Here is a 23,381-nt window from a genome sequence, read left to right as displayed (position 1 = left end):
GAAGAAGGACTCTGTGTGACTTGTGGCACAGAGTGGAAGGAGGACGAACCCTGTTGCCAGAAAGAACCAAGTGGGAACTCATGAAGCTGCCCTGAGCCTGCTTGCAGGATAGGGCAGGGTAAAAATCCCAAAATAAATACAATAGCAATTGTACAGTGCTTCTATGCTATATTTATCATATTTATTTATTTATTATGTTCGACTAATATCTCGCCCTCTCCGCAAGCGGACTCAGGGCGGCTCACAACATCATATCCACACGGTTAAACCAATAAAACATATAAAACCATAATTTACATTTTTCAGTTTTTAAAAACATTACCATTTTTAAAACCATTTTTAAAACCATTATATAGTGCTGGATCCATACATTATAGGCGGCATTAAATTTCCAAACAGTGATGTCCGGTGGCAGCCATCTTTCCGTCAAGCATCGAAGGCCCGCTTAAACAACTCGGTCTTACAGGCCCTGCGGAACGCAGACAGATCCCGCAGGGCCCGTATGGCTTCTGGAAGAGCATTCCAAAGCTCTGGTGCTGCCACCGAAAAAGCCCTAGATCTTGTCACGCATAACCTGGCTTCTTTTGGTCTGGAGGCGGAGAGTAAGTTTTTTGCCCCTGAACACAGTGCTCTCTGGGGGATATATGGAGAAAGGCGGTCCCGTAGATAAGCAGGTCCCTGACCATAAAGGGCTTTAAAGGTCAATACCAACACCTTGAAGCGAACTCGGAACACAACAGGTAGCCAGTGCAGCTATCATTAGAAGTATTTCTCTGGGCACAAAGACTATATAAAATAAGATAATGAAGCCATTTTGAGCCAATGCCAGTTAAAACTTACCTCCGAGACTACGTGTCCACTTTTAATGTACTTTAATGAATATATGCCAGTGTTTAACTGAAGAAGATAGTGGAACTTACATTTATTGAAGCTGTCTTTATTGAGGAAATATTGAGGAAATAAGAAGTGGAGTACACCATTGCTGGAAGACTCATCAAAGCAGGAGTAACGACTCAAAATCAACTCCCTGCACTGGGGCTCTACTTTCATGGAGATTCGCACTCTTGTGAGATTTTTGGGACTCATTGTAGATTTTTTTGTGTGTGTTTTATATTTGTAACATATTCATGTCCTCATTTGTAAATTATTTGTGAAGTACATTATAATTTAGTAATTTTGGTCACTATAACCTTAGGGTTGTGTGTATTTTTTTAGTCTGAGGTGACCTCTCTCTAGGCTTTCAGGTCTGGGCAGGGGATCCCCCAGTTTTGCAGGCTCCTCCCTACCACCAGGGAATGGGAAAATCTCCAGGCTCCACCCCCAAAGTCCCCAGTTATTTCCTGAGTTGAACCTGGCAACCCTATTGGGTAGAGAAAAGAGGGGTATAATAACCAACTCTTCTACGTTGTCTGCTGATGTCTCTATGAGTGAGAGAGAGGACCTGAGAGGTGAAATGCTCTTGATTCTCTGGAGGATTTAAAGGAGACAAGAAGAGTAGTGATGTCTGACAGCCTGACCTACTTGTAACAAGCATGTTTAAATCCTTAAGGGTTAACATGCAGCTAGGCTCGACTGAGAAGAAGTAAAGGTAGAAGAGTTACCAACATTCCAGTCTTATCTATAACAGAAACATAACTTGCAATATATGCCTCACTGAATTTGCACTATGTTTCTAAGGAACAACAGAAGTAAGGGTTCTTAGAGCCCAAACTGGTCAAGGCACATGCAAAGTAGAATTTCTTTCTGAGACATAAATCCTGACTAATGAACTGAGGGCAATCAGGAAAAATGTATCAGTAATATTTAGTTGGCTCTTGAGATGAAATTATGCTGGATGTTGCACCCATGTAGTAGGTGTATATGCTAACATGTTCCAACGTGTCATCAAGGCTATATAAAGTACTGCCCACCCTGAAAGGGGATTGAGCAGCTTAGTATGCAGGCTTTGGCTTAGCTCTGCTCTCCATTTATTGCAATAAACTTTTTTTCCTCCCTCCTCTATCTAGGGCTGCCAAGCCCCCGGTCCAGGCGGGGAATTTCCCACCCGGGAGATTCCCAACCCGCTGGCCCACATTGGGCCGGTGGGGGGAACCTCCCCCTGCATCGCTGGCGCTATGACATCACCCAGAAGTGACATCATCAAAATGACGGCGCCCCATGCGGGAAAACTCTATGGTTTTCCTGGACGCTCTAGCTATTTGGGAGGTCAAAACTCTATGGTACAAAATGCGTGCGCGAATGTTCCCCGCCGGGGGATGAAGAGGACTTGGCAACCCTACCTCTATTGGACTTTGCTGAGTGTTTCTATTTGTCAAGAAGAAATAGAGCACAGATTTGTGTAACACCCTGAACTTGAGAGAGAGAGAGAGAGAGAGGTGTAGAGGGTGGCAGACCCTCTGTGAGTGGAGAAGGGGTGTCTTCTTTGAGGGGGTCTTTGGCTTGAAAATAGACCGTAACCTGCACAAGGGCTGCTGTGGAGAATTGATTCTGATGTTGCTTGAATGGGAATAGTGATTGCTCTTATTTTGAATTGGTGATCTCTTTAGAAGATGGCATTTCACACTTTGTTATGTATTTATATTGTTTTGAAATCTCATCTTGTAATTCAGCCTGCACATCGATAATACAATATAAGGCTGAGATCCAAGTGCTTATAATAAATACCATGCAGCAAAAATTCCTGCAGCAAAACGTCTGGCTAATAGTTCTGCAATTTTAAAAAACCTCATATGTTACATCAGGGTTCTCAAGTATATGCTTTAAAGATACACGTATTGTGTTTGCAGTTTTCAAATAATGAATCACTTACTGAGGTAAATTTCATGTTCTAACCACTTTCATACCTGTACACTGCTGTGAATTCCAGTGAGAAAGGAGGACTATTAATGAAAATAAATAAAAAGTGTTTCTTGGTGGGCATCGAGGAACTACAGTTATGACACAAAGCCACCTTTGGTGGGGACAAAGCATAAGGGAAATCCCAGACTCGGTCAAAAAGGCTTGAAGGCAGAAGGTGAAGTAAAAGATGGGAGGAAAAGGAGAGGTCCAGAAGCAGAGAGAAAGGATAAACGTTAGGCTGAAAAATGATGAGCCATGTACAGCATTGTGGCAGGCTGAGGGAAAACACACGCTATTCAGGAGCAGAAGATTTACATGCTGACATTGAGGAACGAAGTCTGAGAGAAAGGGAACTGGGAAAATTGATCATGGGAAAGTTGATGCAGGAGGGGGCTTGATAATGGAACACAGGAAAGTAGCCAAGAACTATCTAGCCAACGTACACGAAACATATTAAGAAAAAAATGAAATAATTAAATGTAGACTATTCAACAAAAATTATATTCAGTCAAACAATCATTCCAACGTATCTTTAGCATATAAGGAATTTATAGCACCTACGTATTTACCTGTTCTCTTTGTTTTTGGCCTTCAGCCTGCTCAGGTGTCTCTTGAGAGATAGAAGAGATCCTGTGGTTTTCAGAAAAATGTGGGTCTCCCATAGAAAAAACAGGAATGAGAGGCCTAAGGAATCTGAAATCGCTACTTAGAGATCCACCAGTTAGGCAAACATCATATTGGTAAGTCCGGGAAAGGGATCCACTCTGAGAATCAACGCCAGTTTCTGGGATCTCAGGCAAGGCAGGTGGGAACTGAGGAAGGGCAGTGATAAAACTAGACTCCTTCTTGTATATTTTGATGACAACAAACACAATGATGCAGATCAGGAACACAAAGGACACTGCAGCCAAGCAGATCACAAGGTACATAGTCAAGGAGCCATCTTCTTCACTGGCCTCCTGACTGATACTTGCAATATTCAGATAAGGATCTGAAAAGCCATCCACAGGAAGTATATTCAGGGTTGCTGTGCTGGTCTGGGGAGGGTGGCCGTTGTCTCTCACCAGGATGATCAGCCTCTGCTTGTTTGTATCTCGCTCTGTCAGTGGTCTCCTGGTCTTCACTTCCCCATTCTGTGCTCCGATGCTGAAAAGACCGGGGTCTGTGGCCTTCAGCAATTCATAGGACAGCCAGGAGTTCTGACCTGAATCCCCATCCACAGCCACCACCTTGGCAACCAGGTAACCGGCCTCCACTGACTTGGGAACCAGCTCATTGCAGGGGGAGGTGCTGTTCTGAAGTGGGTAGAGGAAGAAGGGAGCATTGTCATTTTCATCCAGGATAACAACTCGAACAACAACTTCTGAGCTCAGTGAAGGAGAACCCCCATCTGAAGCCCTCACTGTCACTTGAAATTCCTTGATCTGCTCATAATCCAGAGATCGCAGGACATACAGATTCCCAGTCTCAGAGTTGATCGAAACATAAGAGGCCGCAGGATCACCACTAGCATTTCCAGGAACAAGAGAATAGACCACCTTGGCATTCTGCTCCACATCCAGATCAACAGCATGGACTGAACCCATCAGCAGGCCTGGAATATTGTTTTCCCACACCTGCATTTCATACTTGGACTTCTTGAACACTGGAGAGTTGTCATTGATGTCTGAGATCTCAACACTAATCATTCTAGCGGAAATGAGCCTGGGAGAGCCCCGATCAGCAGTTGAGATGGTGATGTTATACTCAGGAACTTTTTCTCTGTCCAGTGGGCTCTGGGTCACCAGTTGATAATAGTTATTCACAGTGTTTTTTAACAGAAAGGGCAAGTTCATCTCCACAGAGCAGGATGTTCTTCCATTGTCTCCAGAGTCTCGGTCTGTGACACTGAAGAGCACGACCAGTGTATCTAGGGGAGAGTCTTCTGCTAATGGGCTGGTGACAGTTATGACCGATATCTCAGGTGCATTGTCATTCTCATCCTCAATTTCCACAAGGACCTTGCAGTGGCCTGATAGACCACCTCCATCTATTGCTTTGATGTTCATATTATAGTTAGTTTCTTTTTCATAATCAATTTGACCCCAAACAGTGATTTCACCAGTGTTTTCATTCAAGTGGAACAAGTTGCTTATTTTTTCAGGCACCCGATGAAAAGAATAGGAGATCTGGGCATTTAAACCAAAATCCAAATCTCTGGCTTCCACTTTAGACACCAGAGTACCACGAGGACTGTTTTCCTTTAGTTTCAGTTTGTATTCAGATTGTGTAAACTGAGGGAAATTGTCATTGATGTCCAGAACATTAACATTTATTGCAGCTGTACCTGTTCTCTGGGGCACTCCTCCATCAACAGCTGTGAGAGTCAGCAAAAACTGAGCCTCCTTCTCCCTGTCTAGGGACTTCTCCAGAACAAGGTCTACATATTTGCTCCCAAATTCATCACTTTGTACATCCAGCCTGAAATGCCCATTGAGACTGAGTGTGTAGTTCTGGATGCTGTTTTCACCCAAATCTGCATCTTGGGCAGATTCCAGGGGGAATCGCGTATTTGTAGGAACATGTTCAGAAATTTCAAATATGAATTCATTTTGAGAGAATGCAGGCGTGTTGTCATTCACATCTTCTATCTCTATCTCCATATTGTAGATCTTTAAAGGGTTCTGGAGCACAATTTCAGACAACAGGAAGCAAGAATCCATCTCACCACACAAAGCTTCCCGGTCTATTTTTTCATTCACAAAGAGATTCCCAGAATGGGTATCCAGCTGGAAATATTGCTTATGGCTTTTGGAAACCAGCTGGGCTCTGCGAGAAGACAGCTCCCCTGGTCGCAGTTTCAAATCCTTCAGCACATTAGCCACCAGAGACCCACTTCTCTTCTCTTCAGGCAAAGAATAGCGAAATGAGACACCCACCACTCCAGATAGAGAGAATAAGAACAAAATATACAGACCTTTTCTCATCCTGAAGCTATTGTCCATGGTGCCAGATTCTCTCAGGTCAGATATTTATGATTTTCAAAACATGAAGCAGCTAGGTGCTGTCCAGAGACAATTGATACTGTTGGAAAATTTAATCTTGATGTGCTGTGTTCACTGTTTTTCTTCCTCCCTGCAGTCTTCCATCTCCTCTGGCTTCTGGGTCTGTCTGTCTGTTCATAGGTTTTTCCTAGGACTGTTAGAATATATGATTCTTTCTGAAAGGCCAGTTACAACTTATTTGTTTGCCAATACTGCCATCTTGTGGTCCAAGCAGAAAAAACCAAAAGGATTGTATGTTGTCTATGAAACCCGTGGTTCTCAATTTTTTGGGTGGGGGATCCGCCTCTAAATTTTATAAATGTGTAATGCCAAATTCAATTTTTACTTTTAGGAACACTCATAAAATTATTACAGGTACAACTAAATATGTAAAGTGTGCAGTGGCTTCTACTGCCTTGTGTGAAGAAACTGAAGGAAAATAAAGAACAAGGGCAGAGTGTGTCATTTTGAATGGGAAGAGAGGGCCACAGGTCTGGACAGCTTTAAAGGGGATTAGCTAGATTTATGGAAAATAGGTCTATCAGTGGCTACTAGCCATAGCGACTAAACAGAACCTCCACATTCAGAGATGGTAAACTGGTTGCCCACTGTGTGACACAGGAAGCTGGACTAAATAGACCACTTGTCTGATCCATCTGGGCTCTCTGTATGTCCTTAAAAGAAAAGAAATTACATCTGTCTATAGCATCTTATCTTCTATGGGAAAGGGAAATTGCTTGGCATGAAGAAAGACCCAGGTTCAATCCCATCACCTCTCTCTCTCTCGGCTTGGCTTCGCGAACGAAGATTTAAGAAGGGTGCAATAGTCCACGTCTGCTGCAGGCTCGCTGGTGGCTGACAAGACCAATGCGGGACAGGCAGGTCCGGCCACAGTGGCTGCAGGGAAAAGTCTGATTTAGGGTTGGTGCTGTAGCAGTGCGATTCTTCCTCAATCTCCTTTTGTCCTCAAGACCAGCTATGCGTGCGTTCTCAAAGGAAGAGACAGCCTGGTGGATGGTGTGTCTCCATGCTTTGCGATCTGAGGCTAGGTCAGACCACTGGTGATGGTTGATGCGACAGGTGCCAAGGGATTTCTTCAAGGAGTCCTTGTACCTCTTCTTTGGTGCCCCTCTATTTCGATGGCCGGTGGAGAGTTCGCCATACAGGGCAATCTTGGGAAGGCGGTGGTTTTCCATCCTAGAAATATGCCCTGCCCAGCGCAGCTGCGTCTTCAGCAGCAGTGCCTCGATACTGGTAACCTCCGCCTGCTTGAGGACTTCAGTGTTGGTCACAAAGTCACTCCAGTGGATGTTGAGGATGGTGCGAAGGCAGCGCTGATGAAAGCGCTCGAGGAGTCGCAGGTGATGACGGTATAAAACCCATGATTCGGAGCCGTAGATGAGGGTTGTCATCACAACCGCTTTGTAAACATTGATCTTTGTGCCTTTTTTCAGATGCTTGTTGCTCCACACTCTTTTGTGCAGTCGGCCAAAGGCACGGTTTGCCTTTGCCAGCCTGTTGTCAATCTCCTTGTCGATCTTGGCATCTGAGGAGATGATGCACCCCAGGTAGCTGAACTGCTGGACTGTCTTCAGAACTGATTCACCCACAGTGATGCAGGGAGGGTGATAATCTTCCTGGGGTGCAGGCTGGTGGAGAACTTCTGTCTTCTTCAGACTAACTTCTAGGCCGAATAGCTTGGCAGCCTCTGCAAAGCAGGACGTCATATGCTGCAGAGCTGATACCGAGTGGGAGACGAGTGCAGCATCATCAGCAAACAGTAGCTCTCGGATGAGTTTTTCCATCGTCTTGGAGGGGGCTTTTAGTCGCCTCAGGTTGAACAGGCTGCCATCGGTGCGATAGCGGATGTAGACACCATCGTCATCATCTAGATCTACTGCGGCTCTTTGAAGCATCATGCTAAAGAAGATCGTAAAGAGAGTTGGCGCGAGAACGCAGCCTTGCTTTACACCTGTGCCTATTGGGAAGGTCTCCGAGAAGTCGTTGCAGTGTCTGACTTGGCCTCGCTGGTTTTCGTGTAGCTGGATGATCATGCTGAGGAACCTTGGGGGACATCCTAAACGTTCCAAGATTTGCCACAGGCCTTTCCTGCTAACGGTATCGAAGGCTTTGGTAAGGTCGACAAAAGTCACATACAGAGCCTTGTTCTGTTCCCTGCATTTCTCTTGGAGCTGCCTGAGAACAAATACCATGTTGGTGGTGCTCCTGTTAGCTCTGAAGCCGCACTGGCTCTCTGGGAGGAGTTCTTCTGCAATGGTGGGCACCAGTCTGTTCAGGAGTATTCTGGCAAGGATTTTGCCTGCGATGGAGAGCAGGGTTATCCCCCGGTAGTTGGAGCAGTCTGACTTTTCCCCTTTGTTCTTGTATAGGGTGATTATGATTGCATCGCGAAAGTCCTGTGGTAATTTGCCTTGTTCCCAGCAGGTGACAAGTACTTTGTGAAGTGAGCTATGTAGTACTGTGCCCCCATGCTTCCAGATCTCTGGTGGAATTCCATCAACTCCTGCTGCCTTGCCACTTTTCAGTTGCTTGATGGCTTTAACAGTCTCTTCTAGGGTGGGGATCTCATCCAACTCTGTTTTCACTGGTTGAAGTGGGGTGAGGTGGATTGCTGAATCTTGAACTACGCGGTTGGCACTGAAGAGAACCTGAAAATACTCCGACCACCGGTTCAGTATGGATGCCTTGTCTGTGAGGAGCACTTGGCCATCTGCACTACGCAAGGGACTCTGAGCCTGATATGATGGACCATATACTGCCTTCAGGGCTTCGTAGAACCCTCTTAAATCACCAGTGTCTGCACACAGCTGGGTTCTCTCTGCAAGCTTGGTCCACCAATCGTTCTGAATGTCTCGAAGCTTGCGCTGGAGGTTGCTACATGCAGCGCGAAAGGTTGCTTTTTTCCCAGGACAGGAGGGCTGAGCAAGATGTGCTTGGTAGGCAGATCTCTTTTTCGCCAGTAAATCTTGGATCTCTTGATTGTTCTCATCAAACCAGTCCTTGTTCTTCCTTGTGGAGAACCCGAGGACTTCTTCAGAGATCTGCAGGATGGTAGTTTTTAGGTGTTCCCAGAGTGCTTCTGGAGAAGGGTCTGTGGGGCAACTGGGGTCCTCAATTCTTGACTGGAGTTTTGCCTGGAAGGCAGCTTTAACTTCAGCTGACTGGAGACTGCCAACCTGAAACTTCCTCCGAGGGATACCTCCTCTCCTGGGTGTGGGTTTAAAGTGAAGATGGAGATTGCAGCGTACAAGACGATGATCCGTATGACATTCTGCGCTGGGCATTACTCGGGTGTGTAAGACATCTCGAAGGTCTCTCTGGCGCACCAGAATGTAGTCGATAAGGTGCCAATGCTTGGACCGTGGGTGCATCCAGGTTGTCTTCAGACTGTTCTTCTGCTGGAAGATAGTGTTGGTGATGGTGAGCTGGTGCTCCATGCAGAATTCTAGTAGGAGGCGCCCGTTGTCATTGCAGTTGCCAATGCCGTGTTTGCCAAGTACTCCTTTCCAGGCTTCCGAGTCTTTACCTACTCTGGCATTGAAGTCGCCAAGGATGATCACCTTGTCCTCTGTAGGGGTCTTCCGTATGAGGTTGTGTAGATCAGCATAGAACTTGTTCTTTTCTGCAGGATCTGCTTGAAGGGTTGGGGCATACACACTGAAGAGTGTTGCATGCTGCTTGTTTTGAAGTGGGAGGCGCATGGACATGATGCGATCTGAGTGACCTGTTGGAAGGTTTTCGAGTTTGGAGGCAATGGAGTTCCTGACCATGAAGCCAACGCCAGAAAGGCGGCTCTCAGCCTTTGACTTACCCGACCAGTAGAGGGTATAGCCAGCACCGTGTTCTTGAAGACTACCTTCCTCAGGGAAACAGACCTCACTGAGAGCTGCTATGTCGATATTCAACCTGAGAAGTTCGTGGGCAACTAGAGCAGAGCGTCGTTCAGGGCGACCACTGTCTACTGTGTCAAGCATGGTTCTGATGTTCCAACACGCAAGCTTTAGTCTTTGCACACTTTGTGAGGCAGGTGCATGCCTTTTCTTTGTTGTTATTTTTTGACCGCAAGTAAGGATGCCCGTTGACCGCGGCTAGCCAACTGGGGTGGAGGAGACGAGCTTTGTTTAGGCCACCTTTTCTAGGCCCCTCTCCGTGTGGAGCAAGCAGTGCTGTCCCTAGATAAGGCTGCTTGGTCGTTCAGGGTGCTGCCGAAAAATGCTTTCGTCTCCGGGTTAGCATCAGGCGACCAATACCCTGAACCGCCTACATGCAGGATCGGGATTGCGGCTTCCAGTGGCACCTTCCACCTGCCGTTTCGCCCCTTGCCCATTGCTGCAGGACTTGATGCGTTGTGGGTTGTGTATGTGGATATGCCCTTCAGGCCTGCGCAGAGGAATTTTTTAGGTGAAGCGCAGTGTGCGCGGTACTGGCTCCACCCTTTCACCTGGGGGTCATCTGCCATGGCCCAGTAAGCCGGGACGCCGGCAGCGAGTCCTCCAGGTGGTAGGTGTTACATTAACGAGCTCTATCTGCCCGGGTTTGATGTTAGAGTTTTCCTTCTCTTAGGCTGGCGAGGTTGGTGGGCCCAGCCTGCCCATCCGGTTATACCGCCGGACAATTCGGTCACACCATGACGTAGCAAACTCTGTGAAAAACGGGGGGGACCAGCGAGAAGGTGTTGCTACGGATGCAGTAATGCAGGAGAGGCCATTGCAGTGACCATCTGCCAGGCATAGCCAGACAGTGACCACGCGGCGTTCACTACACCGGGAGAGGAGAGGCTATGTATTGCGCATACACTTTCCCTGGGGGGGGTAGGATACCCAGAGGGAGCCCCCCCACTCCCGCACCCCCCCCCCATCACCTACAGTTAAAAGAAAAAGGTAGGAAGGTTCTCTGCCTTTGACCCTGAAGAGCCACTGTCAGTCTGAGTAAACAAGACTGACTCTGCTAGACCAAGAGTCTGATTCAGTATAAGGCAGCCTCATGTTTGCTAACCTTCTTCCTTTCTGACTCTGCAACTTATCTATGGACAAAATTGACCCATTTAATCATAATAACCCATGGTTTGAGAATCATGGAATCAAACAGTAATTCATTCACTATTACACTTTCATTTACACTAATGCCTCAGGTATATTGTTTCATACATGGTTCCAATTTCATACGAAGCATGTGTTTTTACATGTTCAAACGGATGTACCAAGAGCAGACAGACTAGAAGAGGATTGATTTGGGGGGCAAGGAGTAACACATTCTACCATTTCTAGTAACTCGTTAAAGTTCAAAAATCAAATATTTATCTGATTTGAGGCTAACAGGATTCATTCCATAATAATTTTATATTAACTTAATTATTCTCACCTGACTCATAAGCTGACCTTCTTGATGACCGGACACTTCTTGGGAACCAGGAGAAATTCCTTGAACTCCTTGGGACTGAGCAGGCTCCATAGAAAACACAGGGAAGAGAGGCCGCAGAAACCTGAACTCGCTGTTCAGAGACCCACCAGCTAAGCACACCTCATACTTGTAAGCCCGGGAAAGGGATCCAGCATCAGCAGCTCCACAGTTCTCTGGGAAATCTGGTCCCACTGGGAAATTCAGGGCAGAACTCTCTATGAACTTCCTCCTTTTATGAATCTTGATGGCAACAACCACCACCACAGAAAGCAGGAAAATGAAGGAGATGGCAGCCAAACATATGACCAGATACATAGTCAGGGTATGGTCTTTCTCCTCCACCACATCCTCCTTTGGAATATCCACCATTTTCATATAAGGGTCAGAAAAGCCATCCACTAGCAGAATGCTTAGTGTTGCAGAGGTGGACTGGGGAGGGTGCCCATTGTCTCTGACTCCAATGATAAGTTTCTGTTTGAAAGAGTCTCGTTTGTTAATTGGTCTCATGGTTTTCACTTCTCCATTCTGGGCCCCCACACTGAACAGACCCGGTTCTGTGGCCTTCAGGAGCTCATAGGAAAGCCAAGAGTTCTGACCGGAATCTCTGTCCACTGCCACCACCTTGGTGACCAGGTAACCAGCCTCCGCCCCCCTGGGAACCAGGTCATTGGATGGGGAAGAGCCATTCTGAAGAGGGTAGAGGATGAACGGGGTGTTATCATTTTCATCCATGACGACAACTCGGACCATAACTTGGGAACTCAGGGGAGGAGAACCGCTGTCCACAGCTCTTACAGTCACATGGAAATCTTTCACCTGCTCATAGTCCAGAGATCGGATGGCATAGAGATTCCCGGTTTCAGAATTGATGGAGACATAAGAGGACAAAGGTTGATTGCTGACCTTCCCAGGCAAAACAGAATACATTACTTTGGCATTCCGCTCTGTGTCCAGGTCCCTGGCTCGGACCAACCCTATCAGCAGCCCCGGAATGTTGTTTTCCCATAACTGCATTTCATATGTTGACTTCTCAAATACTGGAGCATTGTCATTGACATCTGAGATCTGAACATTAATTATTCTTGTTGAAATGAGCCTAGGTGAACCCCTGTCTGTAGCTGTGATGCTGATGTTATACTCTGATGCTTTTTCTCTATCTAGAGACTGCTGAGTCAGCAGCTGGTAATAGCTATTCACGGACAATTTTAACATGAAGGGCAAATTTGTGTCAGTGGTGCAGGCAGTTCTGCCACTATCTCCAGAGTCTCGGTCTGTTACACGGAAAAGGGCCACAACAGTATTTGGTGGAGAATCTTCTGGTAAGGGGCTAGTGAGGGATGTGAGGGTCACCTCTGGGGGATTGTCATTCCTGTCCTCAACCTCCACCATGACTTTGCAGTAAGCAGAGAGCCCCCCTCCATCCGTGGCTTTGATGCTTATCTCATAACTTCTCTCCTCTTCATAATCAATGGCTCCAGCAACGTTAAGTTCCCCGGTCTGTTTGTTTAAATTGAATGCTTTGAGCACATTTTCTGGCACCTGGCTAAAGGAATAAGTGATGTCCCCATAGGAACCCAAATCCTGGTCAACTGCTACAACTTTAGTCAGAAGTGTGTTTTTGGGAGCATTTTCTGTTAGTTTCACTTCATACAGAGATTGCTGAAACTGAGGGACATTATCATTGGCATCCAAAACATGAATGACTATATTTGCTGTGCCTGTTCTCTTTGGGGTCCCTCCATCAACAGCAGACAGAATCAGGAAAAGCCGTGCGTTCTCTTCACGGTCCAACTGCTTCTCCAGTACTAATTCTGGATATTTGCTCCCATCACTGCGACTTTGCACATCCAGTCTAAAATGGTCATTTGGGCTAAGCGTATAGTTCTGAACAGCATTTTCCCCTTTGTCCTGATCTTCAGCTTTCTCCAAAAGGAACCGGGTATTCAGGGGAGTCTGCTCAGGTATTTCAAAAAGAAATTCATTTTTAGAGAATTGGGGGGAATTATCATTCACATCCTCTATTTGAACTTCAATTCTGTGCACTTGCAATGGATTTTCCAGCACAATCTCTGAGAACAAGATGCAAGGATCCTTCTGACCACACAGAGCCTCTCTATCTATTCTGTCCTGCAATATCACATTCCCAGAGTGTGGATCCAGCTGGAAATATTGCCTGGTGCCTTCAGAAATGAGCTGGGCCCTACGAGCAGACAGCTCCTTTACATCCACTTTTAAATCCTTTAGCACATTTGCAACTAGAGACCCACTTTTCTTTTCCTCAGGGACTGAATAGTGGAAAGACTCACACACCACAATAGCAAGGCAGAAGTACATATAAAAGGACCAGACTTGCCTGTTATGGTGGCTCTTTTGCATCCTTGCAGCTTTTTCCAAAGCAGGGATCCTTTGTATAGCACCAGGTTCCCCTTCTTTCCTTGGTCTTCTTATCTCTGCAGATTGAGTCCACTGCTTTTTTCTCCCTATGTTTCTGACTGTTATCTTGCAATGCAGAGCTACTGTCCGTTTCCTTGTTACTGCTTTGTCTAACCACCACAGTTCTTCCAAGGACAGTTTACTGTTTGACAATTTGTGCTTTGTTGGCCAACAGCACCACCTTGTGCTTGAAGAAAAATACAGCAGCTGCACGTACTCCAAATCATTCTCATTAGCACAGAACATTCCTATGGCATAAGAGGTTGCAATAGGTTTTATTGCATAATGCTTACATCCATATCTTAGGGGATAAAATAAAAATATTATGTATAGAAAACCTCGATTACACTTCAAAGTCTATTGATATTTTTCTTCTGGATGCCCACAATTATTTTTTTGATCCCTGCTGTTAAATTTCTAGTAATAGTTTGCTTTGATTTTAGCTTTCCATCCTGTTTCCATGGTTCACAATGTTGCTTACATTTTCTTTGCTATTTTAATAGGAAGATGCCTCTCTTAACTGGCTTAATATTTTATTCGACTTTGTATTATTTCCTATGAGTCACCTTGACGGTTTCTTAAAGAGGAGCTGCAAGCTATAAATACTGTGAGAGCCAGCATGGTGTAGTTAGAGTGTCAGTCTCAGATCTGGGGAAGTTTGGTTCAAATCCCTGCTCCTTTATCCGTGACCCTGGGCCAGTTTCAGCCTATGCTACCTCACAGTTTGTATGATGAAATGGAAGTAAAGAGAACAACGTATGCTGCTTTGAGTCCCCTTTGGGTGAGAAAGTCAGGGTATGAATAAAGTTACAAATGTATGACTATATAGACACACAGTAAGAAACCTAAAAGGTTAATATGCAATTAAAGGGCCGAACATTAAAAACTAAGCGTAAAAAAAATCATCAATCAACATACACGTATTTATTGTTGAAAGCTACACCATTTCAGGGCCCATCATAAGCCTCTACCCTATGTCAAATCATAAAACCTCAAGGGGAACCCATTCAACTTGACCTGTTTCAACCGAAATTGGTCTTCTTCAGAGGTCAGAAAGGTAAGTACACATATTGGCTCATAATAGACACACACACAGAGTCTTCTCTTTAAAAAGATCAGTAAAATATTTATATTATGAAAACAAACTCTAGATTGGGAAGAGGATTGTAAATAGCTGTGTGCCGTTTGTGCAAGAGTACCGAGGGAGCAGCGCTGGATATCCATGAAGACGCAGGTCTGGAAAGTGGGTAGAACATTCCCCCCCTTTTGTCCATTCATTTGTTTTGCTATGCATTCATCACATTCGTCTATATGTAGCACAGATGTGCATTTATAAATGTATTAACCCAATTTTGGCTTATATTCCTGCATTCCATATTTATAATAGACCAAATTGAATCCAATCCCCTGCTGATGAATGACAGGATCAGACCACATAAATCATGATACATTTCTGATGAGGAAGGGTCTGAGATCCCTCTATATGAGAGTTAAAACAGGGTTTCACTTACCTGTAACCACTGCTCATCGAGTGGTTTTTTATTTATTATTTATTTATTTATTTTATGACTTCTATCCCGCCCTTCCCAACAAGTGGCTCAGGGCGGCTTACAACACGGGAATCTAACATAAATAGGCGTTAAACATAAAACATTTAAATATAAACATTAAATCATTTAACACATTAAACCATTTAAAACAGTTAGAACATTTAAAACATTAAAAACATTAGGGGCAGCAGACATCCAGTATAACTACGCTCAGTTTCTTGTACCAGCTAGTCATAGGCTAGCCGGAAGAGGGTTGTCTTACAGGCCCTGCGGAACTGGGCGAGGTCCCGCAGGGCCCTCACCTCTTCCGGCAGCTGGTTCCACCAGGAGGGGGCCATAATAGAAAAGGCCCGGTCCCTTGTCGATTTTAAGCGGGCTTCCTTTGGCCCGGGGATAACTAGGAGACTTTGAGTTCCCGATCTCAGTACTCTCTGGGGAACATGCGGGGAGATACGGTCCTTCAGGTAGGCAGGTCCTAGGCCATATAGGGCTAAAAACCAGGCTGACATGGCACTGCATTATTACAGGCCAGTTGTGAGGAGCGCCCAAGCTATTAAAAGAAGCTCCTAGGCTTTGGAGTGCTCCCCCTCCCCTCTATCTCCAGGAATCCCCTTTCCTGCCCAAAGGATCACATAGGACAAGTCCTTCCTTCTTCAGTTTCCTTCACCGTCATGAAGAGGCCCCAGCTCATTTGGCAACCCACAGCAGGAAAGGGAGGAAGAGATGTGTGCCTGCACAGAAGTCCACTTGATGAACAGTGGTTACAGATAAGTGGAACCCTGTTTTCATCTTTGTGGCTTCTGTGCAATCTCACATGAGAGTATAGGGAGCTTGCCTTCCCCTGGAGGAGGGTGTGTCTGATCAATGGAATATTGTCTGTAACACAGCCTTTCCCATTGCAGCTTTGCTTCTGGAATCCACATCCTTCAAATAGTGCTTGACAAATATAAGAGTAAAACTGAGGGTATAGTGGGAACATGTTAAATGGTTGTGGAGTTGTTTTCTGTTGCCCCAGAAGGGCAGATCAGAACCAGCAGGTTAAAATTAAATCAAAAGAGTCTTTATCTAAACATTAGGAAGAACTTCCTGACAGAGCGGTTCCTCAGTGGAACAGGCTTCCTTGGGAAGTGGTGGACTCTCCTTCTTTCATGGTTTTTAAACAGAGGCTAGATGGCCATCTGACAGCAATGCTGATTCTGTGAATTTAGGCAGACCATGAGAAGCAGGGCAGGAAGGGTTGTGTCAGTGCTTAGTTCTCATGGCCCTTTCTTACATGCCCAGGGAACTGCTGATCACTACTTTGAGGTCAGGTAGCAATTTTTCTCCAGGCCAGTTTTGCCAGGGATCCTGGATGGTGATTTGGTTTTTCTTGCTATCTTCTGGGCATGGAGCAAGTGTCACTGGAGTGTGGTGTGGGGAGGTATTTGTGAATTTCCTGCATTGCACAGGGGACTGGACTAGATGACCCTGGAGGTCTATGAAATAGAACTTTAAGGGACTTCTTGAACTCTTGACCAAAGGAAAAAAATGATTGTCTCTTTACTGGAATATGAAAAGCCAAAATAGCTACCAGGTGAACCTTACTGGATGAGTTCAACTGACTTTTTTCTTGTAAGTGCAATAGATAATCCAGTATCTTATTCAGCCTGTGGGTCTCAACCTTATTTCTTTTTCCAGTGTATGAAGCTTTTCCATTTATAACTGTATGACCTTCTTGTTATGGGTTTTTATGCTGCTATTATAGCTTGTTTCACTTTTTGTGAAAACTCTTCTACTGTATAATCATACACATGGTTAGATGTAATAACTCTAACTGTGGGTTCTATGCAGGTTCTATGCAGAGAAGATCTCAATTTTGGGGCAGCGTCATGTAACGCCCCCTGGCTAGTTTCCACAGCAACCATGTCCTCCTGGGCCAAAAGAGTGTTAATAATATGCAGGATGTTCTGTCTGCCCTTATCTTGGGAATCATTTTATGTAGGATACCAATAGGCAGGGCTTTTTTGTAGCAGGAACTCCTTTGCATATTAGTCAACACCCCTCTTATGTAGCCAATCCTCCAAGATGTGATGTTGCTTTCACAACATTTTCATAGCAGACTTTTTACGGGGTGGTTTGCCATTGCCTTCCCCAGTCATCTACACTTTCCCCACAGCAAGCTGGGTACTCATTTGACCGACTTCGGAAGGATAGGAGGCTGAGTCAACCTGGAGCCGGCTACCTCAACCAGCTTCCGCTAGGATTGAACTCAGGTCGCGAGCAGAGGGCTCCGACTGCAGTACTGCAGCTTACAGAGCTCTTATTACAGGGCTTACTGTAAACTCTTGAAGGATTGGCTACCTCAGGGGTGTATGGCCCTTGTGGCCCTGCTTAAGCTGTCTGCCACTGCGTTGCTTAAACTTGCTATATGAACAGCTGACAACTGGATCATATGCCTTATTGCCTATTGCCATATAAAGGTGGTCTCTCTGCACAGTCAGAGGAATCTTGTGCCTCCCTGTTTGTTCAAGCAGAATTTTGTAGTGATGTTCACCGTGGCACAGAGTGTTAAAGCTGCAGTACTGCAGTCCTAAGCTCTGCTCACAACCTGAGTTCAATCCCCGGCAAGTAGCTGGGTTTTCAGGTAGCCAGCTCGAGGTTGACTCAGCCTTCCATCCTTCCGAGGTCAGTAAAATGAGTACCCAGTTTGCTGGGGGGGAAGTGTAGATGACTGGGGAAGGCAATGGCAAACCACCCCGTAAAAAGTGCTGTGAAAACGTTGTGAAACCAACGTCACCCCAGAGTTGGAAATGACTGGTGCTTGCACAGGGGACCTTTCCTTTCCTGTCTATTTCTATTAGGATATGTTTTCCTCAGACGATCTCTGCAAAAGAAGCAAGAGCAAGTTTGACTGCTCTCAATTCCAATAAATTAATGTGAGATGCAGATTGCCTCTTAGTCAATTTTCCTTTCATGCTTAATCCTAAACAATGCATGCCCCAGCCCCTGAATAATAGTCAGTCTATAAACTAATATAATGAGATTGGACCCCCATGGGGATTCCCTTATCAAGATTATCAGACCTGGACCATCATTACAACGGATCTTATAATAACTCTTGGAATGGATAATTTCCTCCAATGAGGACTGGAACTGCCATTGAATCTTCTGATGACCAAGATCAGCTCCCATGGAGAAAATGGCTGCTTTAGAGGATGGATTCTATGTTATTACATCCTACTGAGGTCCCTTCCCTTTCCAAACCCCACCCTCCCAACCAAAAAGTCTCCAGATACAACCCAGCCTAGAACTGGCAAGCCACACAAACAGACTTCAGGATTCAGGGGGAAACGCTAATCTGCCTGCTCTGCAAGACAGAAATTGCCAAGAAAACGGAAATATTTTCCACTCACTGCCTGAAATTTGGCACAGAAGCTATTCTGGGTGTGGGTGAACTTCATGTCTGCTGGATAGTTGAGACAGTAAAACTTGAAATTAGAACTATGTTTTGCATTGAAATAAATGGTGAGCTCTCAACTCGCACTTAGCTCAGCTCAACACTCCCACTAGCTTGAGGTCCATGTTTCACATAGCAGGCTTTTTCAAGGGTAGATCACCCAACATTCTATTACAAATTTAAAAGCTCACTTGAGAATAATCTGGCACCCGCTCAAACAAATTGTTTGCAACCCAGTGTTCTTGCCTGAAGAATCGACTGCTTTCTAACTACTATTATACCTGTACACTGCTGTGAATCCCAGTGAGAAAGGAGGACTTTTAATGAAAATAAATGAAAAGTGTTTCTTGGGGGGCATGGAGGAACTACAATTAGCATACAAAGCCACCTTTGGTGGGGACAAAGCACAAGGAAAATCCTGGACTAGGCCAAAAAAGGCTTGAAGGCAGGGTTGAAATAAAAGATGGAAGGAAAAAGGAGAGGTCAAGAAGCAGAGAGCCTGGATATACGTTAGACTGACAAACTTCATGTCTGCTGGATAGTTGAGACAGTAAAACTTGAAATTCGAAATATGTTTTGCATTGAAATAAATGGAAATGAAAACCAGGCACAATAAAAATCTCAAACTAATGCGCAACTTGGAGGGCGGGATATAAATCCAATATTTAAAAAATACATTTATTTTAAAAAACAAAATAAATGAAAAGACCTAAATTAGGTAAATAAAATTAGTCCAGCTTGAAAATATCCTCCAAATGAATGCAAACGTTAATTTTGGTGTCTGACCCATATTTAGTAGTGGGCCATGACCAATAGCCAGAAAAGTTATGGTTTTATTCACTGAACTAAATCACTGTCAGGTTGTTAGTGTCTCTCTGTGGAAGTGACTATGCTATGCCCATTCATGGTAAGGAAGCTTTCACTCATGCTGCTTCATTGTGGGACTCTGCCGCCACCACCACCCCAGCCACTAGCAGGTGGGAGAGTAGGGTTGACAGATCCATGTTGGGAAACTCCTGGAGATTTGGGGGCAGAGCCTGGATAAGAAGAGGAGAATAATATAAGCCACTTTGGATCACCACTGAGAAGAAAGGCAAGGAATAAATAAAGTTTTTAAAAAACCCTTAAGATCAGTCCATATAAAATGCAACTATTAACTGAAATGCAGTTAAAAATCACAGAAGAGTATTCTATTGGAATAATTTCTACTCAACTATCTATGCACCCACAGACCCTGAATATCCTAATGTCCCCATTCCAAGACAAAATATATGCAAAAGAATTACCACTACCCCTTTCCCCAAACCTTGCTTTTGAGCATCACACATGTCTTTTTTCCCCGCTGTATGTATCTCTGCGGCAACCTTGGGCAAAGAAGCAGCAGCCCCACTCCATATCTTCAGTACTAAAACACTTCATGCAACTTTGAACCTTTCCCAGATATACACCTATTCCAGCATTTCTGTTGCTATTTCTAGAACATACTCCCTACTCTGCCTGCCTCTATCCCTACCGTTTTCCAAGTGCCATCTATTCCTATATGTTATCTCTTTCCAGCCTTTTTTCAAAAGAAGAATCCAAAACCACTTGCCCCAATGCCTGTTCCCAATCTTCTCTCAGCCCCCCTTCACATGTTATTAGAAATGAATAACAATATATAATAAATGCATAACAAATAATTCCAAATAATCTCAATATACATAATTCGTGAATTGAGTTAAGGGGAAAAACGAGCTACTTCTATTTTTATTCAAATAACAGCTTGGTCTGCTGAGCCTAATTTTAAGTGTATCCCAATACTATCAAGAAATTCTATTTTGCAGATACCAAGAAGGCATTTGATAGGATTGAGTGGAATTTCTGAAAAAAAGGTTTTATTTATATTTAGATTTGGTCAGTGATGCAGGAATGAGATAGATTTAATTTGTAATGTTACCCACTGTAATGCTCCTATGAAAAAACTTAACTTCCTCTTATATTGACACACAGCATTTTTAATATATGTACATAAATTTTGATAATACAGATCATATTAGAGCAAATATACAAGCAATTATCATTCAGGCAAGATTAATAAGATGCTTTATACAGATGATGTAGTTTTCAGGAAAAGAGGCCCAATGGGATTTATTGTGAGTGTAGTAGAAGTGATAAAGGAATTTGGCTTGAATTTTGAGTAGCAGTTTAGACAAACTGGAGTGTTTAAGCCTTAATATACGAAATGAACTGAAAAATAAAATAGAAATCTTACAGTGATCTAGATGAGATCAAAGAGTATCATATATTTAGGGTATCAGATATTTTATCTTTCTGATTAAAAAGACAGAAACAGGTTTTTAAAAATAGATTACATAGAATACCTCTAATATGATTAATCCTTTAAAGCGGATCAGAACCATACAACTGCAGATCTAGTTTAAGAAAAGAAATCGAAAGCCTCAAAGGTAACTAAGAGATCCAGGGAAAATCCTGGTGCTGGCATTTAAACTTGGAAGGAACCACGGCTGCTTCAGTTTCGAAATCAGGCTGAAAGACAAACTGATGAGAATGTAGATAATCAATTTCACTCTAGAAAATGCCTGAGTTGTGAGGCACTATATGCCATGTCACACAACAGCTCCTGCAGAGCATTGTCTCCCTTAATCAGGTATTAGTATCCCTAACTGTCCAAGTAATTAGACCCATTTTGGCTGATTTCAACAGCCCGAAAAAAATAAAGTAATTACTCAAATCAATTTTGACTTAGAATATTCATCAATCTAAGGATGCTTATGTACTTCTAAACTAATTGCCTGTCTTCTGGAGACTGATGGTAAAAAGAAATGGACCTTCCATGCCCTTATTGTTGCTAAAAGACTTATATCATAACACTGGAAAGATAAATGCCCACCTCCAGTAATCCAATGAATTGAGGACTTTACAACTTTATGAACTTTGAATGGCATATAAGAAGAAGAAGAAGATGATGATATTGGATTTATATCCTGCCCTCCACTCCAAAGAGTCTCAGAGTGGCTCACAATCTCCTTTTACCTTCTTCCCCCACAACAGACACCCTGTGAGGTAGATGAAGATATTGGATTTATATCCCGCCCTCCACTCCGAAGAGTCTCAGAGTGGCCTACAATCTCCTTTCCCTTCCTCCCCCACAACAGACACCCTGTGAGGTAGATGAAGATATTGGATTTATATCCCGCCCTCCACTCCGAAGAGTCTAAGAGCGGCTCACAATCTCCTTTACCTCCCTCCCCCACAACAGACACCCTGTGAGGTGGGTGGGGCTGGAGAGGGCTCTCCCAGCAGCTGCCCTTTCAAGGACAACCTCTGCCAGAGCTATGGCTGACCCAAGGCCATGCCAGCAGGTGCAAGTGGAGGCGTGGGGAATCAAACCCGGTTCTCCCAGATAAGAGTCCGCACACTTAACCACTACACCAAACCGGCTCTCCATATAGATGACAATTGCATATGGCCATATATTTAGATATTGTGAAACTTTATAGATGTTTACCTGCAAACTTGGCATCATTGGTGTTATATTTTGAGATTTTAAAAATTTCTTTCTTTTTGGGGTGATTAATTTTAAGGAACTTTCCAAAGTATCCTGCCCACATGGTTAAAAAATTGTCCTATGATCATGGCCGCAGGTGTCAGAGCCCTAATGCTCAGTTGCTGATGGTCAGGCATCTGAACCCTTAACCTTTTAAGGCATGCAGGTTGCTAACCTCTTACCCCATCACTGGCTATCAGTCTCATCTCTGTACACTCTTCCCCCTTGCTTCCTTGGGAAAAAAAACTTTATCTAGTCTCTCAGGTGACACTTGAACATCTGATTGTTGAATTCCATAGAGTCAAGTTGCTTCTGAGTCTGCACAGCCACTTTCAGGTTGCACAAACTGAAAAGTACCCAACAAAAGAGGACAGTCAGTATCTGTTGGAATAACTGGCAACACCATTGTAACCTTTGTGGCATCTTATTTAGAACAGATATGAGAGGCTTCTGGAGTTTTCCTAACTCATCCTGGCTAACCACATAGTTACTGAAGAAATGTCCACTCAATGTCAGTGGGTAGAGGTAATGGTAGCACAATAGTCCTATTTCTTCACTAGTGTCATTGCTGCAGAGTATGCTCTAGCATAGGCTGTAGCCAGCAATCAGTTGAATTTGGCCTAAATGTTTTCCAAATGGTGCTCTAGCCACCATCCCTATCATTTCACGTCTCCAGCTTTTGAAGTTCAATGGGTTCTTAGCAGCAAAAGACATGGTGTTTAGGAGCAATCATATCTGCGGGGCGGGGGGTCATCTTCCGATATCAGAGATTAATTAGGGCTTCAACAGGACTGCCAGCCAAACCACTTGGCAAATCCCTTGAAGCTAGATGTCATCAGGATCCATCAGTCTTAACAGGTCCTTCTATCCCTGTGGAAGATAAAGGAAAGAACAAAATCTAAATCTTTCTGTGGTTTGGTTGACCATGGTTGTGAAGCTATTGAATAGTCTTCTTTGAGAGTTAAGGGCAATGCTGGATCCATGCTAAGATAAACTGGTTGAAAAAGTGGAAGCAGAACAATTCCATGAATGTTTGGGTGAGACATCTGCCCTTGACCCATTTCAATGGAAAAAAACCAAGCAACTGGGCAAAAACCGTTATACAATTTTTTTTCTATAACAACAAATAGAGA

At 44.3% G+C, this 23,381-nt stretch overlaps 2 protein-coding genes across 13 annotated transcripts in view; both read right to left on the bottom strand.

Moving 5' to 3' along the window:
* LOC132582157 (protocadherin beta-16-like) overlaps positions 1 to 23,381 on the bottom strand; it is a 214,724-nt gene that overhangs the window by 93,813 nt on the left and 97,530 nt on the right. The gene's annotated exons all lie outside the window — the stretch shown is intronic.
* LOC132582777 (protocadherin beta-16-like) lies at positions 11,220 to 13,668 on the bottom strand. The gene has a single exon (XM_060254494.1). The coding sequence runs from the start codon at positions 13,656 to 13,658 to the stop codon at positions 11,220 to 11,222; it is 2,439 nt and encodes an 812-aa protein (XP_060110477.1). The 5' UTR covers positions 13,659 to 13,668.

The sequence above is a fragment of the Heteronotia binoei genome, chromosome 14 (assembly GCF_032191835.1).
Source record: "Heteronotia binoei isolate CCM8104 ecotype False Entrance Well chromosome 14, APGP_CSIRO_Hbin_v1, whole genome shotgun sequence".
Lineage (NCBI taxonomy): Eukaryota > Metazoa > Chordata > Lepidosauria > Squamata > Gekkonidae > Heteronotia > Heteronotia binoei.
The sequence above is the reverse complement of the archived record's forward strand: the minus strand, read 5'-3'. Positions and strand labels throughout refer to the sequence as shown.

What these genes read in the sequence shown, in the direction of transcription:
- LOC132582777 (XM_060254494.1), bottom strand. Translation starts at nt 13,658, where the DNA reads ATGCAAAAGAGCCACCATAACAGGCAAGTCTGGTCCTTTTATATGTAC.